The sequence below is a fragment of the Pristis pectinata genome, chromosome 2 (genome assembly GCF_009764475.1).
Source record: "Pristis pectinata isolate sPriPec2 chromosome 2, sPriPec2.1.pri, whole genome shotgun sequence".
In the NCBI taxonomy this organism is placed as follows: Eukaryota; Metazoa; Chordata; class Chondrichthyes; order Rhinopristiformes; family Pristidae; genus Pristis; species Pristis pectinata.
The window spans coordinates 39065100-39082952 of NC_067406.1; the positions used below are offsets into that span (position 1 = coordinate 39065100).

General features: G+C 40.6%; 1 protein-coding gene across 1 annotated transcript in view; it reads right to left on the reverse strand.

Moving 5' to 3' along the window:
* nol6 (nucleolar protein 6 (RNA-associated)) overlaps nt 1–12540 on the reverse strand; it is a 68087-nt gene extending 55547 nt beyond the window's left edge. Inside the window, exons 1-4 of the mRNA XM_052040031.1 lie at nt 12419–12540; nt 7292–7534; nt 5335–5451; nt 94–273 (exon numbers count right to left, since the gene is read on the reverse strand). Coding sequence (XP_051895991.1) covers nt 94–273; nt 5335–5451; nt 7292–7534; nt 12419–12466 — 588 coding nt within the window. The 5' untranslated portion in view covers nt 12467–12540. The remainder of the gene's footprint in view (nt 1–93; nt 274–5334; nt 5452–7291; nt 7535–12418) is intronic.
* Between the last annotated feature and the right edge of the window lie 5313 nt (nt 12541–17853).

The following is a 17853-nucleotide window of genomic DNA, read 5'->3' on the forward strand; positions in this document are numbered from 1 at the left end:
TGTTAGACATGGTGATAGGCAGCAGATAATACACTAAATGACCTTTAGAACCAAACTGAACAAATTTGAATCATCCAATATTGAGAAGCTTACCTCTGGCATTGTAACAGCAACATCTACATTGATATGTGGCTTGATGCAGGTACCAAGTAAATAGCTTCCAATAACTTTTACAGAAGTAGGGGGTAGAAAGTGAAACTTCCCTTTGACATTGTATGGTACTTGAAGGAAAGGAACTTTAACATCTTTGGGAAGCCAGGATTGGTCTGTAATCTGTCGGAATACAAAGCAGAGTTACCAAAATGAACTAATTCTCTACAATGTATTAGCTACAGTAATTTATTACAATATTCCATTAGTTTTATACCTAAAGGTATCACTAAAAAGGTCATGGTGCACAACCCGTTAAATACCACAGAGCATAATGAATACAGAACTATCATAAGTTTCACTTATGTGGAGGGAAGAGAAGAGGGTGAGTTGCAATTTTGATCAGGGAGAGCATCACAGCAGTAAAAAAAAGAAGACATTCCTGGTGAGCCTATATGGTAGAATTTAAGAATAATAAGGAGGCGATCATGTGATACAATTGTACTGAAGGCCCCCCCAATAGTTAGCAGGAATTAGAGAAGCAAATATGTAGGGAAACTGCAGGTAGCTGTAGGAATAATGGGATTGTAATAGCAGGTGATTTTAACTTCCCTAATATTGACTAGGATTGCCATAATGCTAAGGGATCCGACCAGACTTGGAGTACTGTGTCCAGTTCTGGTTGCCTCATTATAGAAAGGATGTGGAAGCGTTGGAAAGGGTACACACGAGATTTACCAGGATGCTGCCTGGATTGGAGAGTATGGATTATGAGGAGAGACTAAGGGAGCTAGAGCTTTTCTCTTTGGAGAGGAGGAGGATGAGGGAAGACATGATAGAGGTATACAAAATAATAAGAGGAATAGATGGAGAGCCAGCGCCTCTTTCCCAGGGCACCAATGCTCAATACAAGAGGGCATGGCTTTAAAGTAATGGGTGGGAAGTTCAAGGGAGATATCAGAGGGAGGTTTTTCACCCAAAGAGTGGTTGGTGCATGGAATGCACTGCCTGGGGTAGTGGTGGAGGCAGATACGTTGGTCAAGTTCAAGAGATTGTTAGATAAGCATATGGATGAATTTAAAATAGGGGGATATGTGGGAGGAAGGGGTTAGATAGTCTTAGGCGTGGTTTAAAGGTTGGCACGACATTGTGGGCTGAAGGGCCTGTATTGTGCTGTATTGTTCTATAGTTCTATGGATTGGATGGGGCAGAATTTGTTAAGTGTGTCTAGGAAAGTTTTATCAACCTATATGTATATGGCCCTACTAGAGAGGGGGTAACATTCAACCTCCTGTTGGAAAATGATGCTGGGCAAGTGACTAAAGTGTCAATGAGGGAGCACTTTGGGACCAGTGACCATAATTCTATTAGTTTTAAAATAGTTATGGAAAAAGATAGGACAAGTCCAGAGATTGAAATCCTAAATTGGGGAAAGGCTAATTTTGATGGCATTAGACAGGAAGTTGTAAAGGTTGATTAGGAGAGGCTGTTAGCTGGTAAAGGGACGTCAGACAAATGGGAGGCTTTTACAAGTGAGATAGGGAGAGTTCAGGGCCAACACGCTCCTGTGAGAATGAAGGGCAAGGCTAGCAGAATTAGGGAACGCTGGCTGATGAGGGATATTGAGGGTCTTGTCAGGAAAAAGGAGGCATGTGTAGGAAAAAGAAGGTGGCATATGTCAGGTATAGACAGCTGGGATCAAGTAAATCTCTTGAAGAGTATTAGGAATGTAGGAGGACATTTAAGGAGGATAGCATGAGAACAAAAAGGGGACATGAGATATCCTTGGCAGATAAGGTAAAGGAGAATCCTAAAAGATTCTCCAAGTACATTATGAGCAAAAGAGTAAGTAGAGAGAGAGTATGATCCTTTAAGGATCAGTGTGGTCATCTATGTGTGGAACCATGGGAGATGTGTGAGGTCTTAAGTGAATACGTCCCATCTTTATTTTCTGTGGAGAAAGTCATGGAAGCTAGGGAATTCAGGAAAGATAACAATGATTTGAAACATGGATATTACGAAAGAGGTGGTGTTGGCAGACTTGAGGCACATAAAGGTGGATAAATCCCCCAGGCAAGGGAAGAAATTACTGGGGCCCTGACAGAGACTTTTGTATCTTCCTCAGCCATAGGTGAGGTGCCAGAAGACTGGATGGTAGCTAATGTTGTGCCTTTATTTAAGAAGGGTTGCACAGATAAGCAGGGAACTATAGACCTGAGAGCCTAATATCAATGATGGACAAGTTAATGGAAGGGATTCTGAGAGACTGGATGCATCTGCATTTGGAAAGGCATGATCTGATTAGGGATAGTCAGCATGGCTTTGTGCGTAGAAAATCATGTCTCAAGAATTTAATTGTTTTTTGAAGAGATGACAAAGAGGATTGATGAGGGCGCCACGGTAGACATTGTTCTACATGAACTTTAGCAAGACTCTTGACAAGGTCCCATATGGTAGACTGGTCCAGGTGAGATCACATAGGATCCAGGGCGACCTAGCCAATTGGGTACAAAATTGGCTTGGTGGAAGGAGTCAGTGGGTAGTAGTGGAGGGTTGTTTTTCAGATTGAAGGTGTGTGACCAGTGATGTGCAACAGGGATTGGTGCTGGGTCCCCTGTTGTTTATCACATATATTAATGATTTGGACGACGATGTAGGTGGCATGATTAGTAAGTTTGCAGATTACAGCAAAACTAGTGGTATAGTGGACAGTGAAGAAGGTTATCTAAGATTACAACAGGATCTAGATCAACTGGGAAAGAGGGCCAAGGAATAATAGATGAAGTTTAACTCAGACAAGTGCAAAGTGATGCACTTGGGAAATTAAACCAGGGCAGGACTTACAGAGTAAATGACAAGGCCCTGGGGAGTGTTGTAGAGACCTGTGGGTTCAAGAGCATAGTTCCCTGAAAGTGGCAACACAAGTAGACATGGTGGTGAAGGCAGCGCATGGCACACTTCCATTCATTGGACAGGGTAGTGAGCACAAGAGTTGGGACTTCATGTTACAGCTGTATAGGACATTGGTGAGACCACACTTGGAATATTGTGTGCAGTTCTGGTTGCCATACCATAGGAAGGATCTCATCAAGCTAAAGAGGGTGAAGAATGATGTTCACTGCAAAATTCATGTTGATCATTCCAAATAAGAAACTCAGTTAAGCATGGGAATGGGAACAGAAATCCTTCTTCCCAAAGAGACCACGTTTAAAAAGTAAAATTCATATCTATATATACAGAACTTTTGTGTTAATTTACACCATGCTTGTAGAACGGTGTAAATTAACACAAAAGCAAAAGGCTGGAATGGTAGAAAGATGGAATTAAAAAAAAATTAAAAGCTGTAAATAATTCACAGGCCAAGCAACATCAGTGGACAATGAAAGACAGAGTTAATCTTTCCCAACTCTAATGAAAGACCATTGTCCTGAAATGTTAACTATGTTCCTCTTTCTGCAGGGGCTGCTTGATCTGCAGAATATTTGCAACACTAATTTATTTTAGTGCATTATTTAACATTGGAGCCTACACAAAAGAACGAATGTCTGGATTTTGCTGCAAAAGCAAGTCCATCATCTCTTGCATTATTACAGTAAAAACCTGTTAGTAGCTTCTCACAATCAAAAATGCAGAGATAGAACATGGAAATCTAGAAGCTGTTATCAGAGATACCTTAATGTATCTCAGGTTGTGCTGCTACAGCTGCTGTCAATAGGCACTATATTAAAACTATCACAATACCAAGCATCCGGAGTATCTATTCACTAGTTCCACAATAAAGGTTGGTCAAAAACCCAAGGTTGCCACATACAAGAGTAAGTAGGTCCTCAGCATTGTAATAAAAGTTATTCAATAACAAGTAGGGTGCAGAAAAATTAAATGGTCTTTATTTTGCCATAAGGGGAAATCAAAAGTGCTAGTGTTGACCTCAAAGAACACAGTCTACAAAGGACTAGTAAGCTCTGTGGAGCACCTACCCCTTTCCCAATGCCAATGTTGTTGAGCATCAGCTTAAAGGGATCATGGTGTCCAATGATATTGGCTTGGGCCAATCAAGCAATGAATTCTCAGACTGGAAACCAGAAAGTAAAATGCATAATTTTAAAAATATTTAATTATTTTACAGAAAACAAAACAAAGATTGGAATATACAGATTGGAATATAATGATGAAGTATCAAAATAACTTATTTTAAAAATTATTTCAAAATCTACTGAATTGTCATTTGGAGAGAGAGTTAGCATTTCAGGGTTAGACTTTCATTTTTCATCAAGCAGTCCACGATTAGCATTTCATCCACCATTCTAAAGATTCACTCCCTATACCGGCACATCATGGCTTCAGAATCCACAATCTACAAAACGCACTGTAGCAATCCACCGCAGCTTCTTCAAAAGCAGCTTGCAAACCCACAACCTCCAATAACTAGGACAAGGAGAGTAGTTGCCTTGGAGTGTCACCACTTGAAAGATCCCCTCGTCATTTCTACATCCTCAGGTGGTCTAAATATTGGAATTCCCTCCCAAACAGCATTGCAGGCGTAACTTCACCATGAGTTTTACATAGGTTTTAAACAGTGGCTTGCCACTGCCTTCTCAATGGGAATTAGGGGCCTTGCTAATGATACCCATATCCCATTACTTAGTTAAAATATGGGATGGAGAGGTCGACTGTTTCAAAGGCTGCAAAGAAGGAGAAGATGCGAAGACATTACAGTAACAGAGCAACATCATCTTCTATTGGATTAATGTCATTACAGTGCTGTGCAGGGGCAATTAAAGAGATTCAGCAATGGGGTTAAAAATTGATTATACAGATTTCTTTATGAGTATGTTCAAAACCCATTCCAATGCCTTCCTCCTTCAATTAAGATGACATCTTTTTTTTCCACCCAGCCACATTTACCAGAGGAATAGACTTTGGATATTATTAGCTTTTATTCATCCCACATTTCAAATACTCATGTGCACAGAAATAGGCTGCAAGACAAAATGTTATAACTACTCAAAAATATATTCTGGAACCATACAACAGAACAGAATAGGTCAGAGTAAAGAAGAGACTCTTAGAGGAAAGAATGCCAAAATATAACAAAAGCTTACACCAATATGCAGGCGCTAAAATTTGTTATACAGCCGTGTACAAAACTTAATTATCAGATTACAGATATGGTCCATGAATTACTCTCTTATAGACATCATACACAATTAACATCTCTAACAAAAAAATACTACATTTACTTACATTAACTTGCTCAGTTTTTGGTATTTTTTTGAGAAGATTATTCACTTCATGGAGGAAAGCATCAATAGTCTTGCGTTTCTTCTCCTTCAATTTCACTTCTTTTAAAAGTTCTTCAATCTGGAAGTGATAAATAACTTTAAGGACAATGGACACACAAATTATGTTTACCACTTCAATTATAACATAATTTATTATTGATCTTATCTTTTTGAGTTCCCAAATTGTGCAATGTTTCCAAAGATTCATTGCAAAACATACTGGTAAATATAGCTACAATGACATTACACAATCTAGCTTCAATCACTGGGAGAACAAAAATAAAAGGAAGTTCAAGAAAAAAATTATGAACTCTCCAAATAGTAGTGTCAATACAGTACTCACAGTGCAGGCCTATATATCTGAATAATCTTTAAGTGTGGAGTGATAGAGTTTTGTGGAGATGTGACAAAAACCAAGGCAGTACAATCACTCTCCTCCACCACCCAACTAGCCCTATTCTAAATTGTGAATATATTCTATATTCCATACTGTAGTACGTTATTTATTGCATAAGGACCAGGAAAACGTTGATCCAAAATCAAAGAAGTTGCCAAGAACGTTTAGATTAAGTGGTTTACAAGCATCTGATTTATCCTTCCCTTCTATTCATAAACAAGGTGACAAGAGTAAAAACTGCAAACACTCACCAGATCAGGCAGCATCAGAACTCGAGCGTCATTGAAGCCAAAATGTTAACTCTGTTTCTTTCTGCACAGATGTAACCTGACCTACTGAGTATTTGCAGTTTATTTTCCAGCTTTTATTTCAGAATTTCCAACATCTGCAGTTTGATTTTACTTTTCAAGGTTTTTTTTTTAGAAGAACTGCATTCAACAACCTATATTCAAGAAAGATTCTTATGTGAATAAAGAATCTGCTATTTTCTCTCTGACAATTCCCGAAGAACCTTATATGCACGTCATCAAGCATCTTTTCTTTTCAGAATCAATTGTTTCCCCAAGGTTGATTCTTAGCAATCACTCTGTACATTGGAAAAGAATGTTTGACTTCTCCACACTAACTTGTAAAATAATATCTATAATCTGTATCATACATCCATTCATCACAATAGCCTCTAATTCTGGTTTCTGCCTGTTCCACCTTCACTTCACATTTGCTTTTGCATTACTCACTAGCCATTTTAAATTTTCCCTTTGAATTCTTTAATCTTTTTTCCCCATCTTCCCACGATATTCTTCTTCATTCTTTTTAGCCCAGCAAATTTCAGTTAAGTTTTTGTTATTCCATTTAGTCATCAACAGCTATTGCAGCTTAGAAATAAAGCAGCAACAACTGGCATTTACAAGACAGCTAAACAGCCCAAGCCATATCATTGGAAGCAAGGACCACTTAAGAAAATATTTGGATGGACAACTAAAAGTTTGATAAATGATTGGTTCCAGGAAGCATTTCAGGAAAAGAAAGAGTTGGGGGAATTTCAAAAATTGTGTAGACGGACTTATTAAAGTTAGGCAGAAGCAAAATGTCCAAAAATCTTCAAGGCTGTAGGGCTGGATGAGATTACAGAGGATGGGAACAAACAAGACCACAGAGGGATATTGAAAAAGGCTGAATAGAAAAAAAAATCCATTGTAAGATTGGTGGTCAATCTAGTCTATGGAATAATTGTGAAGAATCAACCCTAGAGAAAGAATTGATTCTGAAAAAGAAAATCACTGTGGTCTAACGACAGGTATGTTATGTTCTTAGGGAACAAATTGGAGAGAAAAAGCAGAACTTTTAATAGCATAACAATGCATTGAATATACATTCTTGAAAGCAGCTCTGTAATAACCTTTCTAATCATTACATTGCACCTTCAATGCAACAATGAGTAGAGGTAGGAAAGGGAAATGGGAAGTTATTTTTAAATAGTAGAATCATTAATAAACAAGAGTTTACATCACTGATGCAGTACCTGCATTCTTAGTAGAGTGGAATGAAAGAGATTCTCCGTTTCTTTCAGCTGATTGAGTTCTTCACTAGTTGGTGGCTTGTACAGTTCTCTTTTACTTAGTTTAGGAGCTCCTATTAACCCAATATCTGTTTTTTGTTTTTTCTTCATGTCATTGCCCTTCTTTCCAGACTTTTTATCCCCGTCATCTTCTTCTTCCTCATCATCAGCACTACTGCTTTCGTCATCTTGGAGTGGTTCTAAATTCTTTAAAGTGAAGCACAGAAAACTGAAATTATAGTATAAATTAATATAATACGTTAATACGAATTAACACAGCAAGTGGCAAATCTATAACTGGACAAGCCACATGCAGAGTCTGCCTTAACTGGAAAGACTGTGTTTTTAATTCTACAGGAAACATTGCAAGGAAATCAACACTGCCACCATTTGCGTCAATTTTCAACATTTTGTAAGCTCTAAAATATATCAGGAAGGCAAAAAGGTATTTACCTCAAGATCTTTCCAGGTAAATGGAAACACTCAACATCATAAATTTTGATGAACAACTGGTGGCACTAACACGGAAGAGGAAATGCCAATAATCACCTTTTCAAAGGCTCTGATGGGACTACATCATTTAAATTTAAATTTTTTTTTAAATTTAAATTTTACTTACAGTGTGGTAACAGGCCCTTCCGGCCCAACGAGTCCGCGCCGCCCAATTTATACCCAAATTAACCTATCCGTACGTCTTTGCAATGTGGGAGGAAACCGGAGCACCCGAAGGAAACCCACGCAGACATGGGAGAACGTACAAACTCCTTACAGACAGCAACGGGAGTCGAACCCCAATCGCTGGCGCTGTAATAGCGTCGCGCTAACTGCTATGCTACCGTGCCGCCATGTAATCTTGTACTGACCATTGTGAAAACTGAGCACATTTAACTAAATTGAAACTGAACATCACAATGAATAGAAACTGCTTTGTAATAAGACAAACAATTAAAGATAAAAGAGGGAATATTCAGAAAAATGGAGAGAAAATTAAAGTAGAAATAATAAAGGTGATTGCAGTAAGATGATTCAAAAGATGAAATCAAAATAAGAGCAATGAATGCAGAGGGGATTGATGAGAGGTAAAGGGAATTGGAAAAAGTGAAAGAATTAAAGGTTCTAGATTTCAGAAATATAATGTTTCTCATTAGCTTAAGCATGGGACGCAATGCAAAGAAAAGTCACAAATTTCACCAATTTGTTTCAAGTTTTTGAATCCAAGTCATTAAAGTAAGTTAAAACAGAAAATGCTGGAAAAAGTCAGCATGTCGGGCTGCACCTGTGTTGAGAGAAACAACATTAATGTTTCAAGAAAATGCTCTTTCAACAGAATATCTGGATCTCCAGTGCATCTAATTATAGCGTGCAGACAACACTTATGCATATGCACACAGAGAGACCGTGTTCCAAATGACCATTGATTCCTTCACTGAAAAGTATGGGGATGGGCCTTCCACTAAACATCTTTAAAACAAAGCTCCAACACCAACCTGACCCTACTGCATACACCATACCATCAAATTCCTGACAAAATTCACCAGTAAGCCAGAAGAGCCTTCAGATATCCGAGGAAAAGGTGCTCACAGACCAAGACCTCAATCCCGGCATCAAGCTCATGCTCTATCAGTAATCCTCACCCTCCCATATGCTTCTGAAACATGAATAACTGGAGTACCCCCAATGGCAGATGATTGACCTGAAACATTAATGGTGTCCTTCTCTCCATTGATGCTGCTTGAACTGGTATTTCCAGAATCTTATGCTCTATTTCATATTGCTGGCATCTGCATATCTTTGTTATTTTTCTACTCCATCAAGGTAGTACAAAACAGAAACAATAACAGAATGTAGTGTTAAAGTTACAGAGAAAGTGCAGTGCAGGTAGACAAATAAGGTGCAAGGGCCATGATGAGGTAGAATTGAGAGATCAAGAGTTCGCTTAGACAGGCACACGAGCAGGCAGGGAACAGAGGGATGTGGACCATGTGCAGGCAAATGGGATTAGTTAGATTAGCATCAAGGTGAGTGCAGACATGGTGGACCAAAGGGCCTGTTCCTCTGCTGTACTTTTCTATGTTTCATTCATCTAGCTAGGTGGAGTATATTCTATCATGCTGCTGATGTGTTTTGAAGATAGTGGAAAGGCTGTCAAGGTATGAAGCACCTATCACAAGTTACAGAGCATCTGGTCTACCACATAATTTTTATGGACAATCCAGTTAGGTTTCTGGTCAATGGCAATTCCCAAGATATTGATGGTGAGGGACTAAGTAATGGTGATGCCTTTGAATGTCAAGGGTAGTGGTTGGACTCTCTCTTGTTGGAGAGGGTCACTACCCGGGACTTCTCATAGCATGAATGTTACTTGCCTCTTATCAGTCCACATCTGAATGTTGTGCAAGTCTTGCTCCATGCAGGCATGGGCTACTTCATTTGCTGAAGAGTTGCAAATAGAATTGAACATCCATGACCTAATGGAAGGAAGGTCCCTGATGAATCACTTGAAGATGGTTGGGATGAAGAGCTTGCCCTGAGAAACACCTACAGTGATATCTTGGGGCTGGGCTGACCTCCAACTCCACAAACATCTCCCTTTGCGCTAAGTACGACTTCAACCATTGCAGTGTTTTCCCTTTGATGCCACACCCTGTAAAATACCATCTTTATGTCAAAGAGAGTGACTCTCAACTCACCTCTGGAACTCAGCATTTTGGTCCATGCTTGGACCAAGGCTTGGATGATGCTTAGAGCAGAATAATCCTGGCAATCGGTGAGCAGATTATTAGTAACCAATACTTGGTAGCACGGTCAAAAACACTCTCCATCACCCTGCTGATGACTGAGAAAAGACTGATCGGCCAGTATTTAGCCAGTTTGGATTTGTTTTGCTGTTTGTGAAAAGAACATAATTGGGTAATTTTACACAACGTTGGGTAGATGCCAGTGGGTGTTCCGCATAGGTCAGCCTGGCTAGAACTGCAGCTAGTTCTGAAGTGCAGATCTTTAGTACTACAGTCAGAATGTTGTCCAGTCTCAAAGCCTTTGCTATATCCAATACTCTCAGCCATTTCATGATATTGCATGGAGTGAACACTACAGCACAGTACAGGCCTTTCGGCCCACAATGTTGTGCCGACATTTTATCCTGCTCTAAGATCTATCTAACCCTTCCCTCCCACATAGCCCCCTATTTTGTATTGGACCCTCTCCAATCAAATTAGCTGGCAACTGGCTTCTATGATGTTGGGGATCTTAGGAGGAAATGAAGATGGTTCACCTATTCAGTAATACTGGGTGAACATGCATGTGAATGCTCCAGCTTTGTCTTGAGGACTCACACTTATGCGGGGATTCATTGTCATTGGGGATGCTCCTGAAGCCTCATTCTCCTCCTATTGACTGTTTAATTGTTCATCACCTTCCATGACCAGAAATGGTGAGGCTGCATCTTAGATCTGAACTCTTGATTGAGACATTGCTTTGCTCTGTCTAGTCCATGCTGCTTTTGCTGTTTAGCATATATGTAGTCCTTTGTTGCAGCCTTACTACACTGGCACATCATTATTATGTATGCCTGGTGTTCCTCCCAGCAGCCTTCTGCACTCCTCTTTGAACCAGGGTAGATCCCTTGGCTTTATAGTAAAGGCACAGAGATATATATACGCAAGACTACAGATCCATAGTGTTACATAGTCGCCCAACACTGAGCTGACAAGTCTGTAGAGCCCACACCATTTAGCATGATTGTAGTCCCATATGACACGATGAAGAGAATCTACAGTGTGAAGACAGAACATTGTATCCATGAGGACTGTGCTAGTCACTTCTACTGATGCTGTCACATACGGATACATCTGTCATGTTTAGATTGGTGAGGAAGGTATCAAATCTTTATCATTACCTCCCGCAGACACAATCTGGTAGATATGTTCTTCAGGGCTCAGCCAGCTCAGTTTGTGATTCTGCTACCAAATAATTCTTGGTGATAGACACTGAAGACAGCACAAGGCAGCACACTGGTGTTACAGGTAGTGCAGCTGTCTCACAACTCCAGTGACCCAAGCTCCATGCTGACCTCCAGTGCCATCTGTGTGGAATTTGCATGTTCCCCCTGCAACCACATGGCTTCCCCCTGGAGCTCCTGTTCCCCCAAAGGTGTGCTGGTTTCAAGTTAATTGCTGACTGTAAACTACCCCTCGTGTAGGAGATTCAGGGAGAGTTGATACACATGTATGAGAGAATAGGTTACAGAAAATAGTAGGAGAATGCGATTTGTCTGGAAGCCTATACAGGCTCAACTGGCCTAATAGCCTCCTTCCATGTTGTGAGGATATATAAAGGACTGCCCTGGGTGTAAATTCTGTGACATTGCTCAGTAAGTATTGTTCAACATGGAGGAGCACTGATTCAGTGGTAATCAGAAGATTTCATTGTCCACATTTGACCTGACACAATGTGACTTCACTGGGTCTGGAGGTGATGTCGAGGGGTCCAAGGGATAACCCCTCCCTTCTGTACAACCAAGGGGCCATCTCCTCTGGCAGGTCTGTCTTGTCAGTGGAGCAGAACGTCCCAGATTTGATTGAGGAGTCTGGTACATTATCTCCATGGTATGATTTTGTAAGTACGACAGTTTCAGGCTGTTGTTTATCTAGCTTATGGGGATAGCTCTAGTAATTTTGACACTCGTTCCCAGATGTTTCAAAGTCGGTGTCAGCCCGGTGGACCTTGTAGAGGCCTACTTTGAAACATCTGGGAACGAGTGTCGAAATTACTAGAGCTATCCCCATAGGCTAGATTGTGAAACTCTGAGGATGCTGCAAGGTTTTATTCTTTCTCAGTTTGAACATAAAGGTAATAGTTCAGGTGAGTGCCGTGCTAGGCCATTTCAGTGCAAAGTATGCCTTTCATCAAACACTTTTTGGAAGGAGGAGAATGTGATAATGACTTGCATAAGATTCGACACTCTTGGAACTGCATGTAGTTACAACTTCAATATGACAATTTTGGTATGTGGGAGTAAAAGCATGTGAAACCAGTGTACCTAATTCCTTGCGCGAAAGCCATTCCAGTCAACGAAAATAGTACACATACCTGCTGCTCGGCAGCCTGCAGATCGACCTCACATCTCTTTCTCTTCATCTTCCCGGTGTGCTTTAAAAAGTTTCAGTACCTCTACCTCCACATGTGCTACTGCCAGTTCCGCTCAGTGTGACCCGATGCTTTGTTGGAGTCCCGCCTCCAGCCACCCGATTGGTCCAACGCCGCATCACGTGACGCAAGAAGCCTCTATCCCAACGCTGGGGGGTTCCCTCCGATGTCAATCATTGCGCATCGAATGTTTCCCGGGAGCTTCCGCCGCAAGGATCTGTTGAGGGTTTCGCCAGGTTACCTACGACAGATTTACGACATGGCCAGTTTTTCTTTTTGTTTTACGGCTTTTTGTATTATATTCAGAAAGTGTTTTGAGCATTGAATTAGTATTGGGTGGTTAACTCGTTTTTATTGTCATTGCATATGACACGTCGATTGTTCATTATGCAGCTCAGGATGATTTGATAACGCCTGGAATGCTGCAGCATTGGTAGAGAAGGGAGCTTCTGGGCTTCTGGTACTGATTTATTTAAGTGAATGTTTATGGATAGCAAGAACGACGCGACTCTCGAACTCATCTGAACATTGTTTCTATGTTATTTTGCATCCTTAAAGGTCGTGTCCTAATGGAAATGCTTTTGTTGTTTTCCTGATGACAGAATTCGACATAGAAATATTAATATCTCTGTTTACGGGAGGTACCTTTCTGTCCTTTATTTCTATTTTGTATGTGGTGCTGGGGCGAAGGAAAAAATGGTCCTTTTAAGCGAACTCCATGTGACCGTGCTGCCACTGTTGCAGTAATTCCTGGGAAAGATTTTACTAAATGGAGCATTTCTTCCAGGAATATCCTCCCTCTGCTGGATTCAGACATTTTATGTTCTGAGACACTCACTTGGTGGTGATGATAACTTGTTTCCATACAGTTCTGTGGCATCTCAATGAGTACTTATGGGAGATCTGCAAACATGGTCAGAAAAGGGATAGATGGACCGTCCTGATGCAGGGTCTTCACACAAAACATCAACAATTCTTTTTACCCCACAGATGCTGCTAAATCCGCTGAGTTCTTCAAGGTTCTTTGCTCCATGTTCCATCATCTGCAGTCTGTGTTTTCTGTTCTGGACTTTGTTTGCCATGATGGAGCTCTGATTAGTGAGCAATTCTTGTGGCTATGTGCTCATCATAGCTGGTTGATGAGAGCGTCGATGTTGGCCTGGGAGAGGACACTGACGTTGGTTTACCTATCCTAGTAGTTCATTTGGATGATTTTGAGAAAGTAACAGATGATGGCACTTTTCTGGTGCTTTTTTAGGTGCCTCTGTAACATGTCCATGTCTGCACATACAGTGAGATGGTGATCATTACTGCACAGTAGACCACTATTTTAGTACCTGACTTGAGGTCTTGGTCTTTAAATACTCTTTTCTGCAAGTAACTAAAGGCTGTGCTGCTGCAGTTAAACATGGTGGTGGATTTCATCATCATTATATTACTTTAGAAAAGTACTTCTTGAATTTTGTGTTCTTGAGATAGTTTTTATCCCAAGGGGCAATTGACTTAGCATTATATCTGTCAGTGTTTCCACGCATACCAAATGGATGAGCTGTCATTTTATTCCTTTTTTTGATTTCCTATTTTGTCTTTACATGCTCATATTTTCTATTTTCAGTAAATCAAAGGCAGCTTTGTAGTTTCCCCTCTTGCAGAAGACTTGACCCGGCAATAGTTTCTGAAGCAAACAAAAATAGAAGATACTGGAAATATTCAGCAAGTCAGGCCGCATCTGTGGGAAGAGAAACAGAGTTAATATTTCAAGTCGAAGACTTTGTCAGAACTGAAAAGGAGACTAAAGCAGCTTGTTAAACAGCAGGTTTGGGGCAGGAGGTGTGAATGTCTCTTATAAGATAAAACCAAGGTGACCATGGGGATAAGCTATTGACAAGGTTATCTGGCCAATGAACGGGAACAGTTACAGAGTGAGAACATAGACAAAAGAATGTGAGAGTTGTGAATATGCAGAGCAGGAGGACAAACCCAGCAGGTCGCACAAGTTCTTCACTGTCCCTCCTCCTTCTTCTGCCCGTCACTCCCCTCACTGGGATCCACCTATCATCTGCAAGCTCTTGCTCCACCCCTTCCACCTTTTTATAGTGGCTATCTCCCCTCTTTCTTTCTGTCCAGAAGTAGGGTCTTGACCCAAAACGTTGACTGTCCATTTCCCTCTATAGATGCTGCCTGACCTGCTGAATTCCTTCAGTGCTTTTTATTGTTCCTCCAATCTGCAGTCTCTCTTGTATTACCATCTCTCTGCTCTGATTTTTGGACTGTTTTTGAATACATCTGCAATCAATAATGATCTATACCAAGCCCAATCTGATTGCTCATTCAGATCAGCTTGATCACAAAAGGCAGGTTCCTGCACTGTAAATTCTGTGTAATGCCATAGGCTTGGCTAGTAGCTCGATTATGGTTTCTCCACAATTTTCTGATGTATACAGCTTTCACAGGATATCTTTTTTTGAAATCCCTGAATTGATGTACACAAAACTGTTGATGACCTAAGAAGGGGTAGCTCCATTGGAAACAAAACAGATAGGTGAATGAGGACATAATGGGAGCATCAACACATAAACTGCATTACCTAACACAGAGTGCACTTCTGTAAAAACAAAAACACAGATGTATTGATAATACACAACAGTTAGGTCATCAACTTATATTAGACTCTGCTGGCTCCCTAGGGAGTTCAGAGAGGACATCTTGTGAGCAACTGAGTTATATACACCAAACAGATCCCAAGTCTGAACTCTTACGCTGATTCAGCTGATCTTAAATGATGAAAAAGTTAGGTCAGCTAAAATCGACCTTGCCTTCACATAAATTGGGAAAGAAAATTTCAGTCAAGGTTCAAAATGATTTGGTGTACCAGAATAACCTGCATTCCACAGCAATGTTCCCAAGTAAGGGCTGACTACAGTGGAAGAGAAGGGAAAGGAAGAGAACAAAGGGCTGTTCCCTGCTAAACAAAATTATTTTCATTATCCAAAGATGGTGGGACTTTGAAGCTACATTGCTGTCAGAAATTTTGCCACATTGTCTTGTGGACTTTTAATTTTTCGATTACTCTGTTCTGATAGATCTTGTCAAATAACTTACCAAAACCTATTAAAGCACATTAAATTAACTACCTCATTTTGTTAACTTTTTGAAGGAAAGAAAGGTCAGTTTGATTTTCCTAAATATTTGTCAGGACACAGGAGCTTTGTGTTAAGTTCTGATTAAACTACATGTGGTCAAGGCATTGATAGTACTCTTCTGTACAATGATTCTCATTAGCTTGTCTTTAAGTGTGAATGATTAACAAATCTGAGGAGTACTGGAAATTTCTTCCATTGTTTTCCAGATTACATTTTTTGCACCACAATTAGTAATCACTGTGTACAATATGGCAATTGCATTTTCTTGCTTTGTGGTTCAATTTAGTTGTTGTCATAACCAGATTATCAAAGCTGTCAGAATTTTTAACTCTATACATGTCCTCCTCGGCTTATTAATATCCGACTTATGTACAGACTGTACATACAAATGAGCATGTGGGAGACCAGAGGGATGGATTTGCTGGCTGCTGCAGGGCTTCAGGCAACTGTTCTTAATAATAACTGGAATTTTACCACATCTAACTCAAGAAGAATACATTCTAGTTAACACATTGATGTCCACAAAATAGGCCTGGACTAACTTTGTTAATATTAGCTTTATTATTAAGAATGGGAAAATGAGATTTTAAATGCTTCTCCAGACCATCTATTCCAATGGGACAACCCACCTCTGCAGGCATCGTCTGTCATGTGGAACTCAGTTCGCAGCCACATTTCTGACTTCTGAACTGTTCAGGTTACAAACAGTTCTCAGGAATGGAACCTTTCCATAACCTGGGGAGGACCTGTGCAAGATGTTATTCCCTCTACAAGAGTCATGGAGCAAAACAGCACAGATACAGGCCATGCTGACCACAGTGCCCACCCAGCTAGTCCCAATTTCCTGCATTCTGCCCATATCCTTCTCAGTCCTGCCCCTCCATGTACCTATCCGAGTGCTTCTTAAGCGATACTATTGTACCTGCCTCAACCACTTCCTCTGGCAGCTCATTCCACATGCTCACCAGCATCTGTGTGAAAATCTTTCCCCTCAGGTCCTTTTTAAATCTTTCCCCTCTCACCCTAAGCCTATGCCTCCTAGTTTTGGTCTCCCCTACCCTGGGGAAAAGACTGTTACCATCCACCTCATCAATGCCTCTCAATTTTACATGCCCCTATAAGGTCACCCCTCATTCTCCTACATTCCAAAGAATAAAGACTTAGCCTGGCCAACCTGTCCCAATAATTCAGGCCCTCTAGTCGTGGCAACATCCTCATAAATCTTTTCTGCACTCTTTCCAGTTAACACCTCTTTCCTAATAACAAGGTGATCAGAACTGTACACGAGTGTGGCCTCACCAATGACTTATACGACTGCAACATAATGTCCCAACTCCTATAGTCAATGCCCTGACCATATTTGCAACCTAGAGATGTTTTTGACAATCAAGCCCAGTGGATGGATTGTTTTGGTATGCACTTGTATCTGTTTCAGAACTAGTTTTCACATGTATACCTATTTTTATTACATATTTCAACCTGTTAATGGCCTCTGTGTTCCCACTTTGCCTGATGGCATCCTTGCTGAAATCCTAAAACCCAACGGTGAAGAGCTTTAGTTACAAATCCATCACTTCATTGTCCACATTTGGGAAGAAGATATACTTCAGAGATGCCATAGTTGTGACCACCTTCAAGAAAGGAGACTAGTTCAACTATGATAAACACAGTGTGGCCCCCCTGCTGTCTACCACAGAGAAAGTCATTGCAGGTCCTTCTGAACCACCTCCTCCCACTGGCCAAAAAGCCCTCCCTGAATCATAGTGTGGATTCCATCTGGAGGCACTGGGGACATTGCCTTCACCATACAACAACTCCCAGGAAAAATGCAGCATCAGCTACTCTAATGGTTTGTTTGACCTCAATAAAGCCTCAGTCATGGGGTGCTATGGAATGCCTTCCTTCCTCAAATTTGGCTGCCCACAGCACCTCCGTCTTATGTTTGCTCCATTAGAATATACAAGTCATGAAACTAACTAATGGGTCTACAACATAGCCAATCTCAATGAAGACAGGTATCAAATAAGGCTGTGGCATTGCCCCCGAAGTTTTCTCAGTCTTTCTTGCCATAATAGGATATCAGTACTGATACTCTTTTTTTCTGTGATTAATTTTTCCCAGCTTGTGAACCCAGCTTACAAAGATTGAGTCACAGAGTTATACAGCACAGAAAAAGGCCCTTCAGCCCAACTCATCCATGCCGATCTCATTATCTACCTGAGCTAGTCCCATTTG